Source organism: Mus caroli, unplaced genomic scaffold (genome assembly GCF_978045245.1).
Source record: "Mus caroli unplaced genomic scaffold, Mus_caroli_1 scaffold_1, whole genome shotgun sequence".
NCBI lineage: Eukaryota > Metazoa > Chordata > Mammalia > Rodentia > Muridae > Mus > Mus caroli.
In genome coordinates this window covers 127,350,576-127,378,331 of record NW_028227256.1, presented here as the reverse complement: position 1 = coordinate 127,378,331, position 27,756 = coordinate 127,350,576, and the positions used below count along the sequence as shown (strand labels likewise).

The 27,756-nt window shown below is 45.0% G+C and overlaps 1 protein-coding gene across 1 annotated transcript; it reads right to left on the bottom strand.

Moving 5' to 3' along the window:
* Nucleotides 1–1,297: 1,297 nt before the first annotated feature.
* Nucleotides 1,298–27,756, bottom strand: Pigr (polymeric immunoglobulin receptor). Its single transcript, XM_021163773.3, has 11 exons — nt 27,486–27,756; nt 19,502–19,600; nt 11,699–12,043; nt 8,414–9,067; nt 6,831–7,163; nt 5,944–6,276; nt 4,851–5,043; nt 4,373–4,500; nt 3,872–4,003; nt 3,698–3,756; nt 1,298–2,696 (listed from the first exon to the last, which is right to left on the bottom strand). Exons 2-11 carry the CDS (start codon nt 19,542–19,544, stop codon nt 2,601–2,603), a joined length of 2,316 nt encoding a protein of 771 aa, XP_021019432.1. The 5' UTR covers nt 19,545–19,600; nt 27,486–27,756; the 3' UTR covers nt 1,298–2,600.

The following is a 27,756-nucleotide window of genomic DNA, read 5'->3' as shown; positions in this document are numbered from 1 at the left end:
TCACATGGCAAGGTGACCTGTTTTTCTTTTCTGCTGTAGCTTCATGGCCAGCTTACTTGGCACTTCTGACCCCAGTCTTAAACCTTTTATCTTGTGTGCCCCTTTCCCACTTGAATAGCATTATTTCCGAGATAATGCTTCATCATTATTTCTTTTTTATGGTACAGGCTCCCAAGTACAATTAAATACTCCGGGAAGCTTGGGTGATGGGCACACTACAGGCTTCTTTGCCATGGGGTCCAGCTTCATAGTCTTCATCCTAAGTGGTTTGTCTCTAACCTCTTGGAAGAATTCTTCAGTCTTGAGTGTTAGAAAAGTCTTAAATGTTTGGTTCGATATTGAAAATAAAGTCAACTGCCATCCCAAATATCTCAGAACTGCTAGGTGGGCCTTGTTAATGTATAGCTGTACCATTATGTAACAGCCTCTCAAAGATAATTTCCCTCATCATCAGACGTTTCAGTGACTCCCTGAATGGTGGGTGGCCATTGCTGATCTGCTTATCATCATCACTCTCACCGTTGATTATTAATCTTTTGTACAGAATTAGATGGCATCCTAACAACATTCAGGTCCACCTGTGAGCCAGCTTCCTTCTTGTAAGGAACTTCCTCGGGAGCAGACCAACTTTATGTAGTGCACTTGGTATTGCTTATTGAGAATACAAGTTAGGAATAATAGGACATTACCTGTGGCTTTAGTGACATTTCTTGGCCTCTGAGTGCAGGGATTGGGGTGGGCCATGTGATGAGCCCAGGATCGGGCCTCTGGTTACTGACATGAATGCAGACATTGAAACTTAACTTCTGTTGTACACAGAGCCACTGCAAGCAGGATGGAGATGGGGCTGGGGCTGGGCTGGGGCTGGGGCTGGGGGATGGGGGATGGGCTGGGAATGGGGATGGGGATGGGCTGGGGATGGATGAGGATATTGCTGCAAAAGCAAGTGTCACAGCTTACAATTAATTATACCTCTTCTGGGATGACTTTCTGACATTACTGGATAGATCTGTATTCTCATTACAAACAAAAGGAACCAAACATTCTTTTTTTTCCTGGGTGGGATTCTAAGACACCGATCTAGGCTAGGGCTAGGAAATTAAGACAAAGTACTGCAGTTGGTGGTCCAAGAGGATTGAGCTCAAGGAAGAACAAATTGGTTAGTATTTGTCCCCAGGGCATAATGCTCAAGATCTCTCAGCTTAGCTTTCATGGTGGCTGAGTCTATTTGAACACATATTTTGGGGTGTCTAAAGTAGGAGCTAAGGTATGGAGGACAAATGCACTCTGAGCCTCCTTGGTGCAATCATAGACTTTAATTATTAATGGACATTTCTGATTTGTTGGTTTCAGTCTATAGGTGCTGGTTGAATTACAGAGCTCAGAGAGAAACAGTCTTAATTTGACTATTGGAAAAACAGCTGCTCCCAGGCTCCATCTTCTTCCTGTCTGCTCAAAACTCTCCAAATACAAGAGGTTGAGAGTATCTGTTCCCTTATCTGAGGTCCACATGAGTGACAGGAAGGGGAAAGGTGCAGGAAAGATCCATTTGTCTTTTTGTCTCTTCTTCTTCTTCTTCTTCTTCTTCTTCTTCTTCTTCTTCTTCTTCTTCTTCTTCTTCTTCTTCTTCTTCTTCTTCCTCTCCTCCTTCCTCCTCCTCCTCCTCTTCTTTTTTTCCTTCTCCTTCTTCTCCTCTTTCTACTCCTCCTCTTCCTGCTCCCTCCTCCTGCTTCTTTGAATCCAAGTCTCAATGTATCCCAGGCTGGCCTTAAACTCCCTAGGTAGCCAAGGATTACCTTGAACTTCTGATCCTATTTTTACCTCTTAATATTGGGATTGCAGGAGCACACCACCATGCTCTTTTAACTCATTTTCTCTTACTTTCCCCCATGCTAAAGTTCTCCCTCTAATAAGAGCAGAGGTCTTGAAGACAGATCCTAGGCCAAGAGCCAGGAGTTGCCACATCTGGTTTGACGCTAATCTATCTCACTGGGTACTCTTGAGAAAAATCTCTTCTCATCTGAGAATCATGATGCCCTTATGGTTTGTGTATGCCTATGAGGCACAGAGGCAGGAGGTATTCCTGGTAATGATGTCTTCTCTTAATGAAAAGACAGAATCTGGGTGGAGATTGCATCTCTTCCAGTAATATTTATAGAAAGGCTGTGGCCTGGCTCTCAGCATTTAGTAGGCACTGAAGCCTAGTGAGTTCTCAGATGTGTTGTTTGAATCAAGAGGATAGGAAAGGAGAGATGGAGGAGAGGAAAGTTACGCTTACATCCTATCATATGGGTATAAAGAAGATTCAAATGGCTTTTTCTCCTGAAACGAGCCCTTATTCTGAACCCTCTTCCCTCAGAGATGTCTCTCAGGTTCACCTCCTCCTCATTTCCACCTCACTCTCTTCATAGAGAAAAGAACGCCTCACACTCTCTCCTAAACAGGTATAACTAGGCCAGGCTTCCATGGCTGAGGAAGGAACCAGCACAGCTCTGAGGACAGGAGGGAAGAGCCGAGGTGATGGGTGAGTGTGGGCTGTGAGGGGATCAGTGTGATTCTCAAGTTGATTGTTACAGGCAAGGGTGGGTGGTCAGCACTGCCTAGGCTTCCTGGGGACCATCGTGGACCTGTGCAGCTATGGTGCTGGACTGAAGCAGGAATGCCGAGTAGGCCATGTCAGCTTCTTCCTTGGATGACTAGGGAGCAACAGAAGAGGCGTTAGTAGATGGCAGGTGACCTACACCTGATCTTCTGAGTTTACCATCTCTGCTGGAGTAAAACACACTTCTGAGACCTCACTCTGAGCCAGTCCCCAGGCTCAGCAGGAAGAGATAAATTTTGAGAAATGGAAAGTTGTAGCCTCTAAAAATATCTCCCTCTGTCTCACTACCCCCTTATGCAAAGTGGGATGGAACACTCTCTGTTGGTGGGGCCTGTCCCCAGAAGCCATGCTCTCGTAGTCCACAGGCAAGGTGGCCTAGGTTGTTGCCAGCCAAGGTGTTTTCTCCTTCCACTACACTAGAGAGGTATCATTTTAGTCCTGTCCTGATGGCAGGGACTCATCTCTAGGACTAACTTGCACATGATAATTCTGCTAAATGCATGATCTTTGATGTTACCAGGAGGAGCCAATATAGTAACTAGTGTCAGTGCTCCAGGATCAGAAGCAAAAGGACATCATAAGGAACCTTAGGAAGGCAAGATAGGAGGGCAGTTTGCAACCCAATGGTAGGAGTTGCCTCTTCTGGGATTTCATCATAGTGGTTGGGGTGGGCAAGGACTTCTAGTGATGACCAAGAAGGCCACCATCAGTGAATGCCTTTCAGCCTCAGGAGAAAGGATATCCTGAGGAAGCTCTCAAAGGAAGGTGTGTGACCTTGGAAAGGCCCTAGGGCCCCAGAGCTCAGGAACACCACCCACTCTGTCCTCACTGCTAACGTGTGACTCTCCACATCTTCTGCACGTTCACAGCTTACAACTGAGTTCTGCTCCTTCTTAAGCTCCAGTTACATCAGTCAGCTCCCACACCCAAAGAGCCCGTCTCCTCCTCAGAAAGTCCTCTTGGATACTGGATTTATAGCATCTTCCTTCCCTGTTTGGGGGCTGGGAGTCAGACTCCATGTGGGGGTGACTTTGTCCTGATGTCCAACTGCAGTCTGAACTCCCTGTCATGTAGTGGGAAATCTTTCTCTCTTACCCTTTTTGCTTTCTTGGATTCTTCTGGCTCAGCGGTGCACTCAGTGGTAGTCACAATTTCTGCATGGAGAGAGAGAGAGAGTGTATCCTTAGCCCTTACCCGTCTTTCTTCCTTCCCGGATGGGGCAGATCCACTTCTGTTCTTCCAAAACCTGGGCATTCTAGAGATACATACCATCTTTTCCTTCGATGACTGTTTGCTGTGTGTCTGGAGAGGCCCCCATGTTGTCATTGCCTCCCAAATCCCTGGAGTTCTTGAAGTCTGCCATGCTAATGTCTGTCCTGTAGCTGCTGATTGACATGCGGTCTGTTTGGCAGAAGAGTCTTGTGAGGGTTGGGCCATGGGTTAGGAAAGCAGGGTGTGTTACTCTCTCTGAGAGGACCTGCCACATGCCTCAGCCCATGGGATACCAAGGAGTGCTACCTTTTGATGCTCATTTCCATATTACAATGAAAATAGTCTGGCTCCCTTTCTTGGTAGTCAAGACTCTGGGGCCTTTGCAAATGTGTGACTCAGTTCACAGAACTCCATTCTAGCTTAAATCAGCCCTGAGAAGGCGTTGTGAGTGCCCCATCTTGAGCCATTGGGAAGTGGAGGAATAGAATGGGCCATACCAGAGTCACATAGCTGATTAGCTGAGCTGGAGGCAGGGTGGGGAGTGTCCTGGGTACTCACCTACATTCTTTCGATGTCGGACTCTGGCCACCCACACAGCTATAGCACCCACTGCCAGCACCAGACCCAGGGGCACCAGGGTGGAGAACAGCACTTTGGAGCTGGAGCTTCCGCTTTGTCCATCAGCACTGCAAGAGGGATTAAGTCAGCCCACTATTGAGAGCGAGATTAGGAGCTACCCAGCAGCCCCCTCCCCCCATCTATATTTTTGATGTAGTTCTCAAATCTGCTAAGGGCCACCTCCCCACCCCCGCTCTGAACCAGCAAGCCAAGAACCTGGCTTTCTCTATATTCTGGGCTTGAGATAATGAACTGGACTGTTCCAGAGAAGGACTGTGCCTCTTCTCTGCTGACAAGCGTCCTTGAAGGCTGTGAGTACTGACCGTCTGCTCTCTCACACACTCTGCTGCTTGGTTCTAGTGATCCAGACTTGGAGCCTAGCCTCTGGAGTGTTCTCTGTGGTGGGGAATCTGCTCACCTGCCAGCATCCCCAGATGCTCTGTTCTCCTGAGCTTGGTCTCCCACATTCTGTATCTCTCTTTCGTTGGCAAAAGGCCCGGGGTTTGGAATGGCTTTGTTCTCTTTTTCACTGATGGAGGAGTCCACTACCTCTTCTTCCGGAGCGACTTTGGCACGTGCATTTGCATCTGTTGGGTTGACATGGGATGACCCTGGAGCAGAGCAGAACAAAGCTGGTTATGTTTTTTTTTTTTTCTCTGTGTTCTTATGCCTGTGGGTTACAGGAAAACCACGGGGTGAGATCTTAAAGCTACAGAGGTGGGCTCTGGACTAGCACTAGACTTGGAAGTGAAAACCCTCTCTGATCTCCAGATGCTATTTCTACTCTTACCTCTACCCTATAGTCATCAGGTTCATTTCCGGCATCAAGGATCTATGTAACAGATCCACCTGTGACAACAGGTTGACAGGGAGGTTTTCACAGCAGAGTGAGACAGAGCTGCCTCTAGGCAGCAGCTTAGCGTTGGCTTCTATTCAGTCAGTCTCTCTATACTCGGACTTCCTGAGATTTCCAGGGTCTCAAAGGCCCTCACCATATAAGATATCTTATGTGACATTTTAAACAGAGTCTGGGAATGCAAACTTACTAGACAAGTTTGTGTTAATTGTTTTCTTTCCTCTTTATTCTTTTGGTGTCAGGAATTGGACTTGGGGCATCGTGTTTGCAAAGCACATGCTTGAATCCGAGCTACACGCTCAGCCCTGTGCCACAGTGCTCATGATTAAGATGCAGCTACCTGGCCATCCTTCGTGAGTGATCTTGTGCATATGCAGGATGAGGAAGTGTACTGATATGAGTGTGACTCTGATGAGATTGCTATGTAGGGTTGCTGGATGGAGAGGGAGCTTCAGTCTGGTTTGAGAGGCACCTATGAGACTTATCTGAATACTGAGATTAAATAGAAAAGCCATTACTATTTGCTCTCCTATTCCCTCCCTCTTATAGGAAAATCTGAGGATCACCCTGATGGAACAGGTTCTAGGCAGGGGCCTTTCATAAGCCTCGCCATGAGGTACCATAGGGGCTGGCACTGACTGCCCTTGGAACTCACCTCTGGTCCTCTCTTCAACTGCTACATAGATGGCGGTAGTTTCTCCATAGGTCTGGCCTTGCTTTACCCCACACCAGTACCAGCCTTCATCTTCCTTACTGACCGGGTTCAGGGTCATGGAGACGAGCTGGCTGCTCTGGTTGCAGCTCATAGAAGACTGGCGGGCACCTTCGTCATGGCTTGGCAGGATGTGGCAGCCCTTGTTGCTCCACTTGCACCAGTATTTCTCCTGGGAGTAGAATTTGCACGGATAGTGGCAGGAAACTGTGAAGGTCTCTCCTAGCACTGCTGTCGTGTTCTGTGGCATCACCTTAAGGTTTGGCTCCCTTGTAGCTGCGGGGGGGGGGGGGAGTAGCAGGAAGACATGGACACAGAAATTAAGACTTGGAGATGCTATAGGGGAAGGAGAGTGGTGGCGTTAGTGTATGGTGCATGTTTCCCCTTACGCTAGCATTGTAATACACTATTCTGAATACATAAGAAGCAGAAGGCTATACTAGCAGGACGACTACTGATGACCACCATATCAGTCCAGAGTCTGATGTAGAGTGACTTGCTTACTGGCTGCTGCTTGTCTCCATTACTCTACTTATTTATTGTTTTTTTCTTTTTTTTCTAGACTTAGTACAAAGAGCCATGTTCATATTCCACTTCAGGGGATATCGATCTTCTGTAAAGGAGGCTAATCCTTCTAATACCAGGAAGTGTGGCAAGTGATGATTAAAAGAACTTGGGGTTCTGGTCGCAGGTATGGAAATGTGACCTCTGAACAAGAAGGTCCTTCCTACACCTGCATGGATGGAGATAGCCTAGCAGAGAAGATGTTTAGGGAATGCGACTGCTACTATTGGGATGGTCTTCAACCTCCTCCCTCCACCTGCTCTCACCTTCGGCAACCTGGAGTTCTATTGTGGTTCTCCAGCGAGAGTCACCATCGGTAAGACACCAATAGAAGCCAGCATCCTCGGTGGTGAGCTGGTTGAGGATGACAGTGTAAGTACCATCGCCTGGCTGATCAAACAGTGCCAGTCGGCCTTCATACTCTTCTTGCACCTGGGCCTGGGTCCCCACAAGCACGGGGCAGTGTCCATTTCCGTCCCCTTCCCAGCGACACCAATACTTGAGGCTGCTGCTTTCCTTGGGGTTATAGGGACAGACGATGGCCACAGAGCCTCCTGTGACTCCCCTCACAACAGAGCGATGATTGGGAATGGTGGACTCTGGAAGTACAGACGGGGATGGGTTGAAAGGACTGAATAACCCAAATAGTCTTGTGTGCCCCAAGCAACTTTTCTCTCACGACATCCACTATGGAAAGAAAAGTTTAGGCAAATCACCAACCCCTCCTGAGAAAATGCAAGAATATTTTATTTATGTCTGAGTCTATAACCAGAGTCTGGAGGCCAGACTTCAATGACTGCAGAGTAGGTTTCTCATTCCTCTCTTCCTACCTCATTCTCAGCAGGGAATGGAAGGCATTTAAGAGATAATTTTGGTCTCACTCCTTTCTTTGGTTTCTTATCATATCTCCCCATAAATAAGCATTTAATATATTCCTTAGTCTAAATAACAGTTCAAAGTATTGTACCTCAATTAAGAAAATATATTTGGAATGGTTCTACTTTAAAATGTAAACTAGAACTATGTGGTACGATTTTAGAAATCAAAGACCCAAGCGTCATCTTCGAGAGTACAGCAGTTAATGCAGACATCCAGAGAGAACCCATGGTGACTGAAAATGTCAGGGATGTGGTGAAGACCAGAGTTGGGAATAGAAAACCGGTGTCAGGAACATAGTCCTCTCAAAGAAAAGTCATAAGAACAGGTACTTTGAACTTCAAATACTGGCTTCCTGCTTCTTATAAGGAGGACTCTGTGCACTGTGCTCTAGGGTGAGAAAGAGCAGGAGTTGAATCCCATCTTGCCGATGGCTCGTGGAGGTCAAACTGTTGAACCAGATTGTGCTGTGTAACAAATAACCCTAAGAGCTGTGGGAGTGGAGTCTTTGGATGCTGGTGTACTGCCTTTCCTGGAAACTTTCAAGGACATGGTGTGCCAGCCAATGTTCTTCTATCTGAGTGTGAGGGAAATGGGGTACAACTTGCTCTGGAGTTGGTTGGGGTGGGAAAGGGGACATGGGCCTATCATTGGTACTGAACCCCATCTACTAGTCAGGCCCCCTCCCCCCAAGGGGCTCTACTTTCCTTATTCTTGTTAGCCAGGGATAGCCATCAATAGATCCTTGATAACACAGAAGAATAATTGGGAATTAGCCTAAGGCAGACAGAGGCTACATTTTCTGGCTCGCCTAAACTGCATCCCACGTTGTACTTGGTTCAAGACTTTCCAGCAAGTAGATACTACTGATGGATGTGAACATCAAGGAATACATCAGAGGGCTAAGCTACCGTCTCACCTGCCATCCCATGCCCCCCCCCCCCCCCCGCACTTCTCTTTTGGAGGTTCTTACCTTCATTGACAAAGAGTTGCCAAGTCTGGATGGGCCAGCCTTCTTGAGGCAAACCAGAACTGTGGGCTCCACACTGGTAGTGCCCTGCATCCTCCTTCCTCAGACCTGTGATCAACACACTGAAGCGGCCATTGTCATCCTTGGGGGTTATCAGGATCCTGCCCTCAAAGGCTGGATCCCTCTTCCCCAGGGTGTTAATGATCACATCACAGGTTTCCTTATTCATCCGGCACAGATATTTGGCCTCGTTTGCCACCTCACGGCCCAGGTCACATTCAAAAGTCACTGAGGACCTCAGGTCTTTATAAAGCAGCTCTGGCTCAGGCTCTAGCACCTGGAGGTCAACATTCTTCTTATCAGAACTAGAACCTTCTCCAGCTTGGCAGACGTACAGCCCAGCATCATTGTGCATTAGGTGACGAATGTTGACATAGAATACAGTTAGGTCGGTCCCTTTCATAAAAAGTTCTGCTCTGCCTATATAGCTGGGGTTCACCTTTTCAGTAGAGTCAATGACAAGTTCGCAGGTCTGGTTTGTCTTCTTACACAGGGATTTCTTACTAGGAGCGTTCTCCCTTTTGAAAGGGCATTCGATGGTCACATTTCTGCCTATTTCCTTTGTGTAGACGTGAGTGTCACTCGGCAACTCAGGAACTGTGGAATGAAGGACAGGGGTAAATTACAATTTTTGTTTTGTAACATTGCACTGTTAGTTATACCCAGCGAAGGTTCAGGGTAGTCTAGTGACTTAGAATGCCTTCCTCCCTAGAGGAACACTGTCAGAATTTTTCTATAGGAACTTATACAATGGTACACCATAGAAAAGACCTCCAAAGCAAAGGTTTTACTTTGATTTTCTCCTGCCCTTGTTTTTTACTCCATTCTTCCCAAAAGCAAGCCATAGAACCCAGAATTCTTCTTCCCAAAGGCAGACCATAGAAACCATGACCCCTTTATCCTGAAGCCACCCACAAACCATAAAAATATTACTTTAATCTCCCCATTCTTTTTTGTAAGAGCTTCCCAGAAAGAACCTGCCTCACACCCTAACAAGAAGTACAACAGCAGAGGATCCAGGAAGAGTCTGAGCAGATGGGCCTTTCTGGGTTTTCCATTTACACTCCTCCCATCAGTTCACATGTATTTTATCCTATCTCATATCTGTCTGGCCATTCCTGCTTCACGAAACCCAAGATCAAATCATATCTTGTGTGTGAAGGTTCCTATGAATGTAAAACTTCAATAAGTGGGGCTCTGGAGAGACAGATCAACAGTTTACAGCACTGGATACTCTTCCAAAGAGGATCAGGACTCAATTCCTAGCACCCATACGATAACTCACAACTATCTACAACTCCTGTGCCATGGGATCTGACACCTCTTCTGGCCCCCGAGGGCACCAGGAACTCACATAATACACAAAAAATATATGCAGACAAAAAATTCATACATATAAAATTAATTAATTAATTTAGGAAACAAACTTAGTTGAATGAAGCCATGTGCTCTCTTGTTACCCTGTCTTTTGTTGAGGTCTTGGCTGTGACTTTTGTGAGTGAGGTCAGCAATCAGCCATCCATCTCCTCCCTCTGCCAGAGCCCATCCTGACTTCTCAGGAATGGTTTCTGTAAACTGGCGTTAATTTCTCCCTTCTCTGTGTCCTCCTAAACATCTTCATTAGTCATTATGCACAGTCTAAGCTCTACCTCTATGGATCTGAGAGTGGAGACATTATCTTTACATCTGTTCTCTCTGCTGTGACTCAAACATCATTTATATTTAGTAGGTGCCAAATTAACATGTGTAGAAGCAAACAGAATTGAATGGGAATTGTCTAAAAACAATAGTCCAAATATTTTTAGTTGCCTTGTGAAGCAGAGCCTGCTAATAGAATCAGAGCCTGCTATATTTCCAGTATCTGTAGTATTCTTCTAGGTATCTCAATGGGGCAGTATCTAGGTATTCACAGTTGGTGAATACTCCTCAGCTCTTAGGAATCCGTGGAGCACAGAAACAACCTCCCTATTTAGTGTACAGCTGATGGCATACACATCCCAAAGAGCAATGCATATCCTTCAGAGCCCTGAATATTTACTCTCCTGAGTTTTTTCTTTTAACTTCTGGACAACTAGGACTCCCATCAGTTGTGCACTCTTATCAGAAAGCCTTTTTTCTTCCTCTCTTCTTTCATTTACAGTGGAGTTGTCTAGAAACTAACTACTTCAGGGGCCTAGACTTTAGTAAAAAAAAAAATCAAATTTATGCTCATTGTTCTAATGAACAAATGGATTTTAGTAAAATCCATTTATGGAGAAGCCTTTTGTGGTCCAAAAAATCTCTTGGTGTACTTTCTTCCTTGTTAATTGCTATAGATGGTCTATAACCTGATGACATGACTGCTCGAAAGTTGATGAAGTGGAAGGTTTTAATTGTAGACATGAGGGGGAGAGAACAGCCATGGCCATCTGGAAGAGTCCAGAGCAGGGACAGAAAGTAGTAGAATGAATCTGGCTAGCAGACTAGGAGAGAGGGGGGAGCAGAGTAGAATGTGTGTGTGTGTGTGTGTGTGTGTGTGTGTGTAGTGGGGCAAAGAAAGTATAGACCAAAAGAAGGGAGCATAGCTGAAATAGCATGGTGTATAGAGAAAGGAGTATCTGGGGGGGAGGGAGAAAGGAGTAGCTGGGGAGAGAGGAATAGCTGGGGGAGAAAGGAGTAGCTGGGGAGAGTGACGCCCTGCCCCGTGAGCTGGAGAAGTTTAGGGTAGGATAGGGCCAGAATGCCAGCATGGGCTTTGAAATGTATAATAGGTAGTATAGGCCATAATTTGCTTTGGTATACTAATAGGCACCACAGGTAGCCATTTGTCCCTTCTGTTAGTGGTAAAGGAAATGGCCCCTTTGGGGAACTGGCTTCAAAGATATCTGAGGAAATCCTGCTTTGTTCTGTCATCCAGGATTTGAGGAAAAGGGGTTTCTTTTGGACTTGACAGATATCATGTCTCAACTCTATCAAATATAACAAAAATGTTCTCCTGGCACCAATTTAAACCTAAGGTGCTTGTTAGAGACCAGGACGACATGGTAAGTCTCACCCATTCCCCCAAGATACGCCTTAGATGCCTTGATGTTCTATTATGGAAAGTCTTTGCCTCAGGAGGAAGGAGACTTTAGACTTCATGTCAAGAAACCCTTCTGTAGGAGGTATCTTCCCCCAGAAAACTCTCTCACTGTACCTGAACCGATTTCATTTGCTTTCCCCAGCAGCCCGGGATGCCTGAAATCTTACCTTGGCTGACCTCCAGGCTGACATTGAAGGACAGGCCTCGGTTACTGGTACCCAGACCACACTTGTAGCTCCCAGTGTCATCTTGGGTGAGCTGCTCAATGTTAATCACAAATGTGCTGTTCTCTGGGAAGTTGATGAGGTTGGCTCTGCCTGAATACTCCTTGGAGAGGTAGCCATTTGAAGAGATGAGCGTTGTGCACATGCCGCTGGCTCCCTGTCGGCACCAGTATTTCCGGGTGTGCCGGTTGACAGAGGTGTCTGGGTAGTAGCACGTGATGGAAACAGTGTCGCCTTCTATACTACTCACCTCCTGGGGACCAAATATGGGGCTTTTTGTGGAGACCCCTGTGGAGACAAAAGACAAGAGTTCTAAAATCTGATAGAGGTTGAGAGGGCTGATAGGATCCACATAGCTCATACGGAGGAATGAAAATTTCTAATTTATGTGTATTCCCTACTTATTTTCATGATACTGCAGCCACACAACATAGTTGCCTAATCATAATTGGGTTCAATTTTAATTGTAACTTGATAAGTAAATAAATTCCATTTTGCACCAGGCATCTACTTTAGTAGCCGTTGGCCTCTGACCTGAGTTCGAAAAGCTCTAACCTCCTCCCCTAAATTGTACAACTGTTCTGAAATGATTAACAGTTTGCTCTGGCTTCTGTAAACACACTTATCACTGCTGGCAGGAGAAAGGGCCATTTCTCATGTAGCTATAAATTCTGCAGAAGTGGAGTAATTATTGTGTTCACCTTTAAAATCCTTTCCTCCATCTGCTCGAGGAGGCTAGCTGCCCTGCTAGCAGAAATAATAAATTTGCCTACTCGTAATCTGTAATTGAGTCCATGGTCTTTTCTTAGTGGTCATAAACTCCACAAGATTTTTGGAGGCCCCCGAGAGATCCTGAGAGACCCTAGACACAGAGCCAGGGATCTAGGATAGACCCAAACAGGGCAAGTCTGAAGCAGATTTTGGAGACTCAGGGCACCTAAGCCTGTGGCTGCCACAAATCAAGGAGTCACTAGTCGTGGATAGGCCCTAAACACGGGCAAGTAGCACAACTTGGAGGCCCAGAGGCAAACAGCTCTGATGCGGGGGGGGGGGGGGGAGGCAAGTTCTTTTGTGAACTTAGAGGCCCTGTGTTCCCCAGACTGTGACCACTGCACAAATTGAAACAAAGTGGAAGCAAGGATTGTTGGCTAATGTGTGTTCAAGACAATTCTGATCAGTGAGTTGTTCTGGGAAGTCCTGACATCTGGGGAGACATGGAGGAGATTGAATGTGATTGTACACCCAATCTCTAGGGATAGAGAAGATGTCCTCCTGCATTCCTGGCTATTTTATGTTTTGTTTTGTTTTGTTTTGTTTTTTGTCATGTAAGTGAAGGTATTCAATGTATATCTGACTTGTTTTTTTTTTATTTTTAATATTTTTATTACATATTTTCCTCAATTACATTTCCAATGCTATCCCAAAAGTCCCCCATAGCGCCCCCCACTTCCCTACCCACCCATTCCCATTCTTTTGGCCCTGGCATTCCCCTATATTGGGGCATATAAAGTTTGCAAGTCCAATGGGCCTCTCTTTCCATTGATGGCCGACTAGGCCATCTTTCGTATATCTGACTTGTTTGACCATGTGAATGTTTTATCTTTTTCTATTGTTTGTATTTGATGGATTTGTGTTTTCTGGTGTGCTTATTAGTTTTGTTACAAAAATAGGAAGCAAACAAGTCTCCAATGAGCTGTGTGCTGCAACACTTCCAGTAGTTCCATGAGACAGACTATGGAGTCAGGATGTCTTCTAGAAAGCTACACACTCTCTGTGAACTAGAATGGCTCACTTTTTATGTGAGATGGCCAGATGCAGGGTCCTTCAACCCCTAAATTTCCAAGAGAGTCTGGCACATGGTCACAGGGAACCCTAGCCAGCCAGACCAGTTTCTTTATATTGTTGGTTCACCCTTTGTTAAGGCTTCTCCATGGCTGAAATGTTGTGCCCTTAAACAAGGTTCTTCTGTTTCAGTTACCAAGTCAGTAAGCCAAGGGCTGAGTAGAATCCTAAACAAAATACATGAACTCTCTGTACTGGCCCCTGTATCAAAGGTATTAAGGGAAATCAGGACTCTTGCTGGGCTCCTGGAACACCTCCAGGAGGCTCTCTAGAGGTTTACTTCCATAGATCTAGATGCCCCCAGGGAGCCAGCAGAATATTGCCTTTGTCACTTGTTGGGTCCAGATATTCACAAGAAGTTACAGAAATGAGAACATCTTGAGGGAATGAATAGGTCATAGTTAGAGATCACTAAGAGACTTTTAACTGTAGAGATCCAGAAGAGAAGGCAGAAGACTGGTCAGAATTGTGGTGGCTATGTTCAGAGAAGTGCCTGATAAAAACTAAAAGGTGGCCTACCCTAGATGACCAAAGCATCTTTGATCCAGATTGGAGAGGGCCCAATACATGTATTAAAAAGATGAATGACATTGGAAAAAATGAATGCCCTAATTTCAGGCAGGAAAGAGGGGGCAAATGCTCAGAATGACAGGATCAGATTGACAGGGCCGGGGCCCTATGCCAATGAGCCCCCAGGAGCCCGTGGTCACAGGAAAAGTAGGGGATAGAATTCTGGTTCTATGGGTGCAGCCTACTCAGTGCTAATTCAACTCCTGGATCCTCTTACTAAGGAAAAGAACCACCATCCAAGGGACCACAGGGACTGGAACCTATGCTTAGACCATCACCTAAGGAGTGGACCGTGGACAAGGTACTGCTCTGAGCACCCTGATTGGTAGAGACTTGTTGAGAAAACTTGGTGCCACCATCATGTTCAATGAGAAGTAAGCCATTTCTGGACCTAAGGAGTCCATGCCCAATGACCTTGGTGACTTGCTCCTTATCAGAAGAATATAAAATGACAGGAAACAGTAATGAGGAACTGGAATGCGTGACCCCTTCTTAACAATGTTAATGTTCCCTAGAGTGTGGGCAGAAATCAACTCCCCTGGACTGGCCTCACTCTGGCCTCCAGTTGTTGTTGAGCTCTCAAGCTCAGCCTCCCCTATGAGGGTAAAGCAGTGCCCTATTTTAAGAGAAGCTAAGGCAGGCATTAGGAAGCATGTCAACTGCCTTAGAGATGCAAATATTTTGGTTCCCTGCCACTCCCATTGGAACATGCCTCTGTTCCTTGTTATTAAGGCAGGCACAAAAGAATATCATCCTGTTCAGATCTTAAGGGAAGTAGGTAAGAAAGTGGAGACTATCCTCAGACAGTACCCAATTCTAATGCTTTGCTCAGCCTATTAAATCAAGGAGAAACTATACACATCATCTTAGACTTGAGGGATGCCTTTTTCTCTCTGCCTCTGGTGCCTGTGAGCTAACCAATATTTGCTTTTGAGTGGAGAGACCCTGAGTCAAGGTTCAGTGGCCAATTAATCCACACTGAGAACTTCATCAGAGTAGGAGAGTTCTTTTTTTTTTTGATTTTTAATATTTTTATTACATATTTTCCTCAATTACATTTCCAATGCTATCCCAAAAGTCCCCCATAGCGCCCCCCACTTCCCTACCCACCCATTCCCATTCTTTTGGCCCTGGCATTCCCCTATATTGGGGCATATAAAGTTTGCAAGTAATGGGCCTCTCTTTCCATTGATGGCCGACTAGGCCATCTTTCTTAAACGCCTGTTCTTAGTGCGGATCTGCTTGAGTAATTCTAAGAGTACTTGAATGTCGCCCTCTTGTGGTATGTGGATGATCTTATCACTACATGTACCCTGAAGGAGTGCAAAAAAAGCCACAGAGGAACCACTTGAAAGCCTTCAGAAGCTGGGCTACTCTGTGTCTGCTAAAAAGGCCCAAGTGTGCTCTAATAAGTTAAGTTATCTGGGGAACTGTATTGAAGGCAGCAACAAGAGGACCCTGTCCTCAAGCCTGATCCATCCTATTCTGGATATCCCTGAGCCACAGGATAAAAGGCAGGTGAGAGAATTCTTGGGTACAATTGGATACTGCACACTGTGGGTGCTCAGCTTTGTGGAAATAGCAAAACCATTATACAAGAGACTGGGAGAAAATGACACTCCTGAGTTAGGAGGGCAAAGAAAAGGAGGCATTCCAAAAGATCAAGGAAACCTTGATGTGAGCCCAGTACTTGGGCTACCTGACACTGATAAACCCTTCCAGTTGTTCATGGATGAACAACATGAAAAAGGCTTGTGCCCTAGTCATCTAAGTGTCTAGATCCCATTGTAGCAGGATGACTAACTTGCATCCAGGCCATTGCTGCCACAACACTATTGTTAAAGGCTGCTGTTAAAGGAAACAGTTGATAAACTCACCATGGAACAGGAAGGAGTTGGTTGTCACAATTTCCCACTCCACTGAGGTTCTCCTTGGAGGAGCCTCTGAGCATCTCACCCATCATCAAGCTCTTTTTTTTTTTTTAGATGCACCAAGGATCAGATTCTCATCTGCAGGGTTAAACCCAGCTTTGCTCCTGCTTGACCCTGAAGAACAGCCAATCTATTACTGTTTTTAGGTCATCAATTACATGCAATATGGACCATGGGACCTTTGAAACAAGCCCTGGGGAAGGCAGGTGCAACCTTATTCACCCATGGAAGCAGTTAAGTACAGGATGGGTTCTGGTATGAAGGAGGGGCTTTAGTGACACAGAGGTGATCTGGGTGCAACCTCTGCTTCAAGGGACATCAGCCCCAAAGTCAAAACTGATAGACTTAACCTAGGCACTGTCAACATCGGTAGCATAGGCCACATACCTATGCCACTGCACATACCTATGGTGCTTTGTACCAGGAGTGGGGTCTGTCGACCTGCCAAAAAAAATAAAAAACAAGGAGATCTCTGCTCCCATAGCAGGTTTTTGGCTGTCAAAGAAGCTTGCTATTATCCATTGATGAGACACAGGTAGAAACCAGAAACAACAGATCTGCTGATGCCAAAGTGAGAAGAATAGCCACAGAGCAAGTGAGGCCACCTCAAACATAAGGCCCTCCATATGCATACATCCGTGATGAATAAAATTGGTCCAGACATTAGGGGTTCACTAAGACAGAGGACTGATAGATGTTCTATATGGGGTCCCCATTCTACCAGAAGCTTTTGGGGTCTTCCCTTCCTCTCTCAACATTATCAGAGTGAGTACACACATGAGATCAACCAAATTAAAAGAATTTGGGGCAGGTACTTTCTATGTTCACCTACATGAAAGAGTTCAAGAAAACTTTCCCACAACATTGCAACAGATGACCTGAGATATCCAGAGCGATCTATCACCCTCCACCACTGGCCCCCAAGTCCAGGTTCCATATCAGGGACTTGGTGTGGGTCCTTTGCCTGCCCAGTAGAACCTTGAACCTTCCACAAAGGGGCCATATCCAGTGATCCTGACAACACCCACAGCCATTGAGGTAGCAGGTAGCGGGGTTGAGGCTTAGATTGGCCACTCTCATCTAAAGGTGGACACAACCAGCCAAAAGAAAGGAGAAAAACGGAGAGTAAAAAAAATCGCCAGCTGCCCCTAATGGTGCATTTCATCCACAAGACTCAGACTGACACTAATGTTGGGAATCTTGACAGATATCTTTTATGGTTGACCCACTGAAAATGTTAAGGTTTTGAACTGGGGGTTGTCACAGGGACCATGCATCTTTTATCCACAGTCAGCTACTAGAAAAATAATACATGTTCTCCAAAATGCCTTCCCAGCCTTTGTTTAGATTTGATCTATGTGACCCCTTTGAGGAGTATCTAGTCTAGGCCTCCTTTTTAAGTGGGAATAGGTGTCAATCTCTCTGTAACCCCAATTGCTTCCTGATCTGAGAATTTAAATTGTGAACCAGAGGAAAGTAAGCTCGCACTAGGAGATCTCCAAGGAATGGGTACTTGTTTAATAGCTTCAACTTATAGTTACTCAGCTTCACTTTATGGCCAGTCCTGCAGTCCTCACACATACAGAACTAAGTCTGAATAAATTAGAATGTACTTTCTGGCTCCTTTAGAGAACATAGTGAGCCTGCACATTTGACCTCATTGGAGGTGTAACCCAACTGCTGGATGGCTAGCATTTTGGCCATGGAAAGGAAATCATGATATTCTAACCTATATCTTTCTCCAAGTAGACGAGTATACTGTAGAGGAGAGCAGAAAACAATAGCCTGAATATAAAGAACACTCCCACTTTGAGGACCAGGGCCTCGTTAGAAGAAGCTATAGTTAAACCCCTCCTCATGACCACAAGGACCACAGACCTGTCTGCCTTCAGAATGACAGCTTTAATTATTCAGGACCATAACTTCAATATTCTAAATAATAGAGTAGACCAAGGCATACAACACCTCAAATATTCTATAGGACAACTAGAAAAAAAAACACAATAGATTCCCTAGCAGAGATGGTTTTATAGAACGGTTGGGGATGAGATTTGCTATTCCCTAAGGAGGGAGCCTTTGCTCTGCCTTAGGTGAGAAATCTTTTTGTGCCAATGACTCGGGAGTTATTCTAGAAACATTAAGCATGGTCCAGGAACACTTGGATACAAGAGTAAGGGAGTGTGCCAGGCCTCTAATTGGTAACAATCTGGTTTCTCTTGGTCCAAATGGCTTACTTCAACTGCCTTTGCTGAACCCATTCATTTACTATTCCTTGGTGTTATGATCAGCCTTTGAATTTTAAATTGGTTGCTAACACACATTAAAAAGGAAAAATGAAAATAAATCATCTGTTAAAATGTGAGTCCTACAGGTTCAGTATCAACTGGTACGTTAACAGGAATGGGGAATGTGGCAGCTAATGGCGAAATTCCAATTTTGTAACAGGCACCCATTTGAGTGGCCATTGGCTTCTGACCTAAATTCCTAAAAGATCCAACCCCTTGTCCCCTCCCCTAAACTGTGTAACTTTTGTGAAATGATTAACAGCTTGTTATGATTTCTGTAAACTTGTTTATCGCTGTAGGCAGAGGGACAGGTTTCTTGTGTAGCCGTGGGAGTGGAGAGTGAAGCAGATCTTCCCATAGATGAGGGAGAAGGACAATTCTTGACATAGCTGTACATTTCACACAAGTGGAGTGATCATGGTGTTTGCCTTTAAAAACCTTTCTCCCATCCCTGGTGGTGCGGCACATTTCTGATTTGGCTTAGAGATGGTTGCCCTGCTAGAAAATAAATAAATAAATAAACATAGCTAATTATAATCTGAATTGAGTGTGTGGTCTTTTCTTGTGGTCTCAAATTCCACAATAGTAACTCACAAACAATAATCTTTTTAAAGACAAAAAGGATTATTGTCACTTGTCACTGATTGGTGACAAACTGGTGGTAGCTTAGCATGACTTTTGTAGATTATTTTGCATTTGCTTTATAATTTCCCTATGTAGATGACTTCCTTCCTTATACTGGAACACTAAGGCCAGGAAAACTAGTTAATTTAGTTAATTTCCCCCAGATGACACAATTCAGAAGAGACATTTGGTTTGAGGTCAAGGTTGTTTGTTTGTTTGTTTTGTGTGTGTGTGTGTGTTTTAAAATCTCTAGAGAGGACCCTTTACCAGACTCCTGGTCTTAAAATTAGGAATTTTCATCTCCGTCTCTGATTGCCAGTGGTTACATGTCTTTTCAGCTTTGCCCCTGTGTGACTGTGTCTTGTAGGGATACATCTTGTAAGAGATGTTGTTGGGGGTAACTCTGATGTGAGTGTCTCCATGAAGTTGGATCCTAGAAACAAGGAGTCTAGGAGCAACAGTTTGAGCTGGAGAGTTGGGACCATCAGACCTACCTGAGAAGACAGTTACCAAGAGCGTGAACAAGTAGAGCCTCATTGCTTGTGGCTTCCAAGGGGGCTGTGCCAATCAGGTTGGCTTCTTGTAGGAGAATGCTGAAAGACAATAACCAAAGTAGATGAAGTTCCTCTGGAACATCTATTTTCTTTCCGTATCCAGAAACTGTTGAATTAAGGAAGGATGCATGAATGGTTCTTCTTCAGTGCTAAGGACTCCCAGTTCTCCTCTCCTCTTCTCTCTCTTTCTCTTGATTGTCTACAATAAAAACCTTCCTCTTAACCAATACGTGTTCTTAATGGCTCTTCAATAGTTGCAAGTAACTTTGTCTTTTTACCTAAGCTGCAAATTCCTTTGGGCTAGGGATACGGATGGTGTTCTTTGTTGTCATGCAGGACTAGGTTCTGGGTACACTGTAACGATGCCCTGTCTTTCTGTGTTGGTTCCCCTCCCTGCATCCATGAAGGTATTGGAGACTGACATGTTTTTTGGGGGGGTGATGAGCAAACTGATACAGGGAGAAACAGTTAAACAGTTCTGGTGTTTGTAAAAGGATGCAAAGGTTTGTGAATGTCACCAAAGGGTTAACAGCAGGAATGGGCAAAGTAGATCTGGGGGAAATGTGAGCCCTGGCTTGTCTGGCTTGTGCATTCTCCCAGCCTCTCCTCTGCTGTAGGATTCTGATAGTATGCTTACACTGGATGCCAGAATGCCTACTGTTTGTCAGACACCATGCTTGATACTATTTTTTTTTTTTTTTGGTTTTTTTTTTTCGAGACAGGGTTTCTCTGTGTAGCCCTGGCTGTCCTGGCACTCACTTTGTAGACCAGGCTGGCCTCGAACTCAGAAATCCGCCTGCCTCTGCCTCCCGAGTGCTGGGATTAAAGGCGTGCGCCACCACGCCCAGCTTACTATTTTTATAAATGGACAACATGATCATTCCATGGAATGGTTAAGAGGAAGGTTAGGTTTTTTTGTTGTATGGCGAGGAGAGGGAGAGAGAGACAGGGACAGTGAGACAGACAGAGAGACAGACAAAGGTAGAGAAAGAGACACAGAGAGACAGACAAAGAGAGATAGAGAGAAAAAGAGAGAAATAAAAACATAGCATGAATAGCAGGGTTATAAGGATAAAGAGTAGCTGGGAAAAGGAAGCCTGTAACAGGTCCTTTTGATGCTGAAGGAGCCTGAAAGCCAGTGTGAGCTTTGATATGTTCATAGATACCACAGGTAGACATATGCTCCTCCTGTCAAAAGTAAGGGAAATGGCTCCTTTCGGTAGATGTGGAACCAGCTTTACAAGTTCCTGAGGAATGCTGACTTTTGTCCAACCACCACAAGTCCTCCTATAGCTCAGGTTGAGCCTATTTCTGGATATTTGGAGTTTGGGGAATTAGAGTTTCCTCTAGACCAGAAATTATTTATTTGGGTTTTACACGTACCCTTGAAATAAGACAGACAGACAGCCACAATAGCAAGAAAAGTAAGAGCTTGAGATTATGAGTTAATGCCCAAGGTTTCTAATGATTCCATTATGGGGTCAGAGACAAAATGTAGATGCTATCATCTTTCCTGCCTGGTGAGTTCTGTCAGAAAAAGATGGCGAATGCAAGTAACCCATGTGGACTTTGTACACAGTCCAGAGTTAGAAAGGACTGAGGCTTAGGTCCATTCGAGCTTGTGCTATCTCAAGGACCCAAATTATAGCCTAGACTCCAGGGCCTGGCGGAAGAGAGAAGAAAGAAGAGGGGACTCCCCAATTTCCAACAGACTTTGAGGACTTTGCCTGACTTTAAACTTTGGAATGGTTTGATGGGGCTTTTAAAAGAGAAAAACAGTGATAATAGACAATAATGAAAGCTCATAAAGATAAGGAAATTGTAAGCAGGAGGCAACCTGGGTATTATCTCTTCCTAGCTTGTCCCTGACTGCTGGTTCCCAGAGACTTCCTTTACTAGTTGAGCCAAGGGCAATAGAGTTGTTTATCTTAGTTATTTCTTTCCTTAAGGGAATTTCCCTGCAAGAAACCCTTTTATTTCCTTGTAGAGATAAAGGTTTTCTGTTCCTCTAGTTCTTTGGAAGAGTGAGGGCAGAGTTGAGAACAGACATGGGTGTCAGATGGCAAGTAAAGGCTTTTTTACCGGGGTTAATGGCCCATGCACTCTACTAAGTCAATAATAAACTCCTAAAGCCTTGGCCAATCTGACTTTAATTTGGATGTAATCAGGTGCTTGGAGTCATCTGAGTGGCAAGAAACTTCCAGGTAAGAGCAACTGTGAGGCCAACCTGTTCCATAACAGTTGGGATGGGTGGCACCAAATCCCAAGGACCTGCCCCTTGTGCTGGTCTTGGTGGCAGTCACAGGTGGGAAGGCCAAATATTTTCAGCTTTTAAGAACCCACACTAGTGGTGGCTCTCTCTTCTTCTCAGTCTTGTCCTTGACTAGAAAAGCAAGCTCTAAAAGTCATGAGGCAGGGCCTGTTCTTTACATATGCCCAGCTCATGGTGCTACCCTCCTCTGGGTAGGTAAACGGATTTTCCTTTTTTTTTTTTTTTTTTTTTAACAGAGAACCAGGTACCAGGCTTTCCAGAGTAGGGACCTGACTTCTAGCCTGGCCTTGTAATCATTTTGTGACACATTTAGATGGCTAGGTTGGTCAGCTTGGAAGTAGGGAGATACACGTACACCTCTAACGTTGTGTGTAGCTCGAAGTCAGGTGTGAGAGCATCGAGTGTACATATTCAGAAGGAAAAACCTTGGAAAAGGTCACCTCGGCAGGAAAGACAAGAATCTACTCTCAGGGCCCATTGTGGGCAGGAGACATTTAAAAAAAAATGTGAACTCTTTTTTTTTTTTTTTTTTTTTTTTTGCTAAAATTATATCTAAACTTTGGAGCAGGTCCTCTGGTATCAGCTAAAAGTACTGCAGTGCGTAAGTCATTTTCACCTCCGTCAAACTCTTCCCAAAGCCCAGGCGATCCAAGAGCTCAGGGAGGCCCCAAGGACAGGGCGACTGGAGATGAATTTAAGAAGGGAAAGAAAGAGTAAAGCACTTACGTGCCCCAACCCCACCCCGAATGTTTTGCTAGGATCCTCTCTTCTGTGATTTAATGTATTGCCACAGATCCGGGGGGATAAATGCTATTATATTATTGGTGCAGATGGGAGATCTAAAAGCCAGGGATTCTTGACCCCAAGACCTATATCAGAATCAGAACTGGACCTTGAGTCTATTATCACTTCTTGCATGAGCCCGGAGATCAATTCTATGAGGTTAGGAGTAGGCTAGTGAAATAGCTTAAGAAAGATAAGGTTGTCCTGTCTCTTAACCTCCACTTGGGAGCCACATTTTCCTGTAAACAAATGGCTTCTCTCTCCCTTGATGAAGTGTTTTGCAGCACCAAAAGGGCCCTGTTCCCATGCCGAGAGAGGGTTCTGCTATGTAGAAACAGTTTGGTTCCTCTAGAGCAGTAGTTCCTAACTTGTGGGTTGTGACCTCTTTGGGAATCAAACCACCCTTTCACAGGGGTCACATATCAGATATCTTGCATATCAGATATTTACATTTACGATTCATAACAGAAATAAAGTTATAAAGTAGCAATGAAAATAATTTTATGGTTGAGGGGTTGAGCATGAGGTTGAAGCATTAGGAAGGTTGAGAACCACTGCCCTGGAGGGATGAGCTTGTGTATGTGATGTTTTGTAAGACCAAGGGTTATATCGTAAAGACCCACAGCCTACACCAGGTATGGTGTGACTGATTGTAGCCTTTTGACTTTGAAAACCTTACCCTCTATCTATTGTCTGGACACCGAGAGTCTTTTCTCGGGCAAGGCCTACTCTTGTCCAGCTCATTAGACTCTTATTTGGCTTAATCAAGGGTGGTGAACTGTAACTTTCTTGAGTGGATGATTTCACCAGTATCCTTGCACTGAAACCCAAGTTGAGCTGTATTTTCACCGATGAGGCTGAGATGTTTCAGGTTGTCTGTGTTCTACTCAGTTAGTTTCCCAGTGTATTTATAACCTATGCCCTCAAGCGTGTAGATTGGAGTAGAAGTCTGGACCACAACAGAGAGTAGAGTTTATCTCCTTCCTTATAAACCCAATATAGCTGGCTCCCCTTTGGTTAAAGTGACTGCTTTTCAGGTTTTTGCACAAACCTTGGCTAATCTAATCTCTGATGTTCCTCTTCAGAGGAAGGGACACCTGAACCCTACTAGCTTGGCCAGTAAGCTATCTATTATTGTATCCCCGAAACAACCTAGAGTCTTCACATCCCAGGAGAAGATAAGATAGAGTTCTCAAAGCTCCAGGGCTGCCGAGGGGAAATAGAACATGATCAGAAGCCAAGTGTAACAGTTTCTAACAAGCCATGGGTATGAACTTAAAGGAGTCAGACACTCTGGAGCTGAGAAGAATAGGGCGGGGTTGGCTTGGCTGCACTGACTTCTCTTCATTTCTTCCTTGGCAGGAACTGAATAGTCCCTTCCCCTATTCCAGGAGGAGCATTGCCAAAGTCCATGTGAGACTGTCACTTTCATCTCTCACAGACCAGGAGCTGAGCACAGAGTAGCATGAGCTTGGACATTGTCACATAAAGAAGTGGGTTAGGAATGGACGAGAACTGGGTGGGTCTGGCCTTCCATTCTATCATGAGTATAAGGAATATGTCCAACACTCGGGTAGAGTATACTGACACAATACTTTCTCTATAAAATGTATATAAGAGCTCCTGACTCTTCTAACTTGGAAGGAGAATGCTTTGCAATAGGAAAACAGAGGAAAAGATAGCACTTAGCTTTCAACTCTGTCACCTGGGGGCTGTGTGGGCTTTGAAACCAAGCCTACAGGTCCCCATCTGCACACTGGATATGACGCTGCACCATAGAGGGTTGTTCTACAAATCAAATAACAAAATCCTAACAGAGAGATGGGATTAAGAGTGCTAACTCACCCACACTCCCCCTCTAAAATCAATGAGGTTTTCTCTTTCTTTTGGTCAAAGAGTAAAGGGGGACTAGCAGACTGTTAGCTGGACATCCATCAAGACTCAGAGGGAGCAATTTATATTTAGACCGAGCCCTGTGACTCTGGAGATGAGCATTGAGCATTGTGACCTGAGTTAGAAGAACACATGAGATCTTTTCTTTTTCTTTTTTTTTTTTCGAGACAGGGTTTCTCTGTATAGCCCGGGCTGTCCTGGAACTCACTTTGTAGACCAGGCTGGCCTCGAACTCAGAAATTCGCCTGCCTCTGCCTCCCGAGTGCTGGGATTAAAGGCGTGAGCCACCACGCCCGGCATGAGATCTTTTCTGATGTTAACTTTTTAATCCTCATAGCTACCCCAGGAAGCAGGGTTGGAAGCACAAACAGGTAAGACTTTTGTCCAAGGTAAGTGCCCAAGTGAGAACAACAGAGAACATACACACACAGTGTAGATCTTCTGCCCCCACATGATAGGCACAGGCTCTTTACTTGAACAGCATGCACACACATGTATATACCACGCACATGTATACACCACGCACATGCACACACATGTGCATACCACAATACACATGTACATACCACACACATGTATATAGCACACACATGTATATACCACACACATGCACATACATATATACATCACACACACTCCACATACATGCTAAAATAATAAAAATAAATATTACAAGAGAGCATAAGAGCACAGAGATTCTGATGCACTGCAGGGGCTCTGGCTGCTAGAGGATCCAGTGGGAAGAGGCAGGAGCAGGCAGGCCAGATTTAGAGAAGAGAGTAAACTTGTTCTCTCCTCCCCACCTTTCACAGGAAAGGTAATTCTCATGAGGCATCCCTGGACCTGGAGTTGGTGCCAGGAGATCTTTCTTCCTGAAAACCTTGGCTGTTGTTTATTTAACACTGGGCATGGATGGGGAGTGTTACCTTTGTTTCCTGAGTCTGGGTGCATCCATGCCAAAGCTCTGTCACTCCTGTTATGCTGTGCCAATGCCCTCGACTCAGTGACTAGCTTTGGTGTACCCAGAGTCATGTTTTCCACTGAACCCAGTGCGTACATTATGTAGGATGAGTGTCCCTTGTCTAAAATGCTTAGGATCAGAAGTGGTCTCCATTTTAATTTTTGGGCTATTTTTAGATATGTGATAAGATATCTTGGCAATAGTGCCCAAGTCTAAATATATCCTGAAGGAAGTTTTGTATATTTTTAATGTGACTATGTTTTAGATTGATGCTCAGTATTTGATGTCTAGTGTGGAATTTTCTGCTTGTGTGGTATTGGCAGTTCAGATTTTAGAATTACAGATTCAGTCATACTCAACCTGTTATTAATTAACTAATTAATTAATTTAGAAACAGAGTCTCTCTGTGTAGCTGACCTCTAACTCATAATCCTGCTATGCTGTGACAATGCCAGAGACTCTGGGACCCTAGTGTCAACCTCCCTACTTAGCCCCATTAGTATTAGGACTGTAGGTGTGTTCCAGCTGCATGTATTTTTTAAGTTAAGGGGTTTGTTTTGATAGGTGATATCAAAGCATCTTTAAAACCATATCAGAAAGGATGTATCAAGATATTGTTTAGAACTCCTGGGTGACTTTACATCATTCACAATAACTCATGAAAATTTAGTTGCCTCAGCTGTAAGATGAAACTATGGTGTCTACCTTTCCCAGCTCCTTGGTGTTTGCGGGTAGGACTGAGATGAAGCCATGAAGTCCCAGGGCAAGTGGATTTACTGAACGAAAGCTGAAGTGACCGGGCTTCTTGTGCCTGAACCTCCCAGCTCTAGAGCACTGCTAAGAAGCAGGTGGTAGTCACAGAGCTAGGTGTTCTCCTGACTCCTGGTCCAGTTCTTTGTGCTATCATACCACATCCAGGGCAGGCAGAAGCCTGAATGGAAAGTCCCATATATGGCTCAGAGCTGAGCCTCTACTTCCAGTTACCAGATAGATGCCTTCTCCCCAAGTCCCCAAAACTGGCACATCTCTCTTTATAGTCAAGAAAGCTCTAAATCCCTTAGCAGCAGGGGAGAGGGTTAATAATGTGTCTGGTTTCCCCCAAGTATAGTGACAGTTACACACATGAAACTGGTGCAGAGGATGAAGCTAGGCCGGCACTGTCCTTCAGTATTGGCTTAGGAATATTGTCAGGATGGATAAGGCTGCGAGGGCTGAAACGTGGTTGCTTGGGTGCTGTGTTAGGGGGTTCATCAGTCACAGGGCTGCTGCCTGTACCTAGAAGGTAGCTCTGCTCTCCACTTATTCTATTACTCTGCAAAGACATTGTTCTCCGTTTAAAGCAGAGCAGAGAGACACCATAATGCATACTTGTTTTTAGTGCCACAGATATGTGGAGGCAAGCCTGGATTGCAATTAGAAATGATTTGAGAGTCTCAGAGAAACCCAGAAAAAGAAAAGAATTGAATGGGGCCTCCTTCAGAAGGTAGCCGAGGCTACGTGCTACGTGTTTTGTTGTATGATCTGCACTCAGATCTGCTTGATTAATTCTTGAGTAATTGAACTAAATTAAGATGCCCCCAAATCATTACTATACTGCTACCCTTCACACATATTTTCTCATTTGAACCCACTCTGTCCAGCCGTGACAACTGTTATTTTTAAATCCTCACTTTACAGATTAAGACCGAGGCTCAGAAAGATCAGGTGCTGTGTAAGTTAGTAACTGTAGGAAGATAAGGGAATTTGGATCTAATGGTGAAGGGAATGTTGGCAACAGATGTTCTTTTCTCCTCACCTAGGATATTTTACAGAAAAGTCTGAGGCATGCCCATGTCCATACCTGCCTTTTCTTGGACCACTGGGCTATGCCCCTGTACTCCCTGTGACATACAGTCACACAGTCTGCCCTGTCCCCCTCGCCCTCTCTGTGAGGCTGATACCTGGGAGAGCGGTGGACCATCCGAGCTAAGATCCCACAGAGCATCCTATCCCAGGATCCCAGGCAGCACACTTACTTTTAGCTACTTCCTTCTCTTCAGGTGATCCAGTTTCGGGCACAGCCTGCAAGCTAGTGTGTACCCTTCTAGAAACTTCCAGAAAGGCACTTACTGGTGACTATTGTCAAAACTGAAACTGTTCTCTGGGCTTGACCCGCACCTGGCTCTTAAAGGGCCGATGTCCCATAGTAAAGGTAGCCAGCCAGATCACGTGACTGCCACAGATCCTTGCTTTCCTGGCTGGCTCCTTTTGTTCTCCCCTGTACTTGGGGAGACACTGTCACGGGTA

Bases quoted from the DNA above. Each gene is read 5' to 3' on its own strand.
- Pigr (XM_021163773.3), bottom strand. From the start codon at position 19,544: ATGAGGCTCTACTTGTTCACGCTCTTGGTAACTGTCTTCTCAG. The intron at 12,044-19,501 runs GTAGGTCTGATG...TTGTCTCCACAG, and splicing joins CTTGGTAACTGTCTTCTCAG to GGGTCTCCACAAAAAGCCCC. The intron at 4,004-4,372 runs GTGAGTACCCAG...TCTGCCAAACAG, and splicing joins CCGACATCGAAAGAATGTAG to ACCGCATGTCAATCAGCAGC.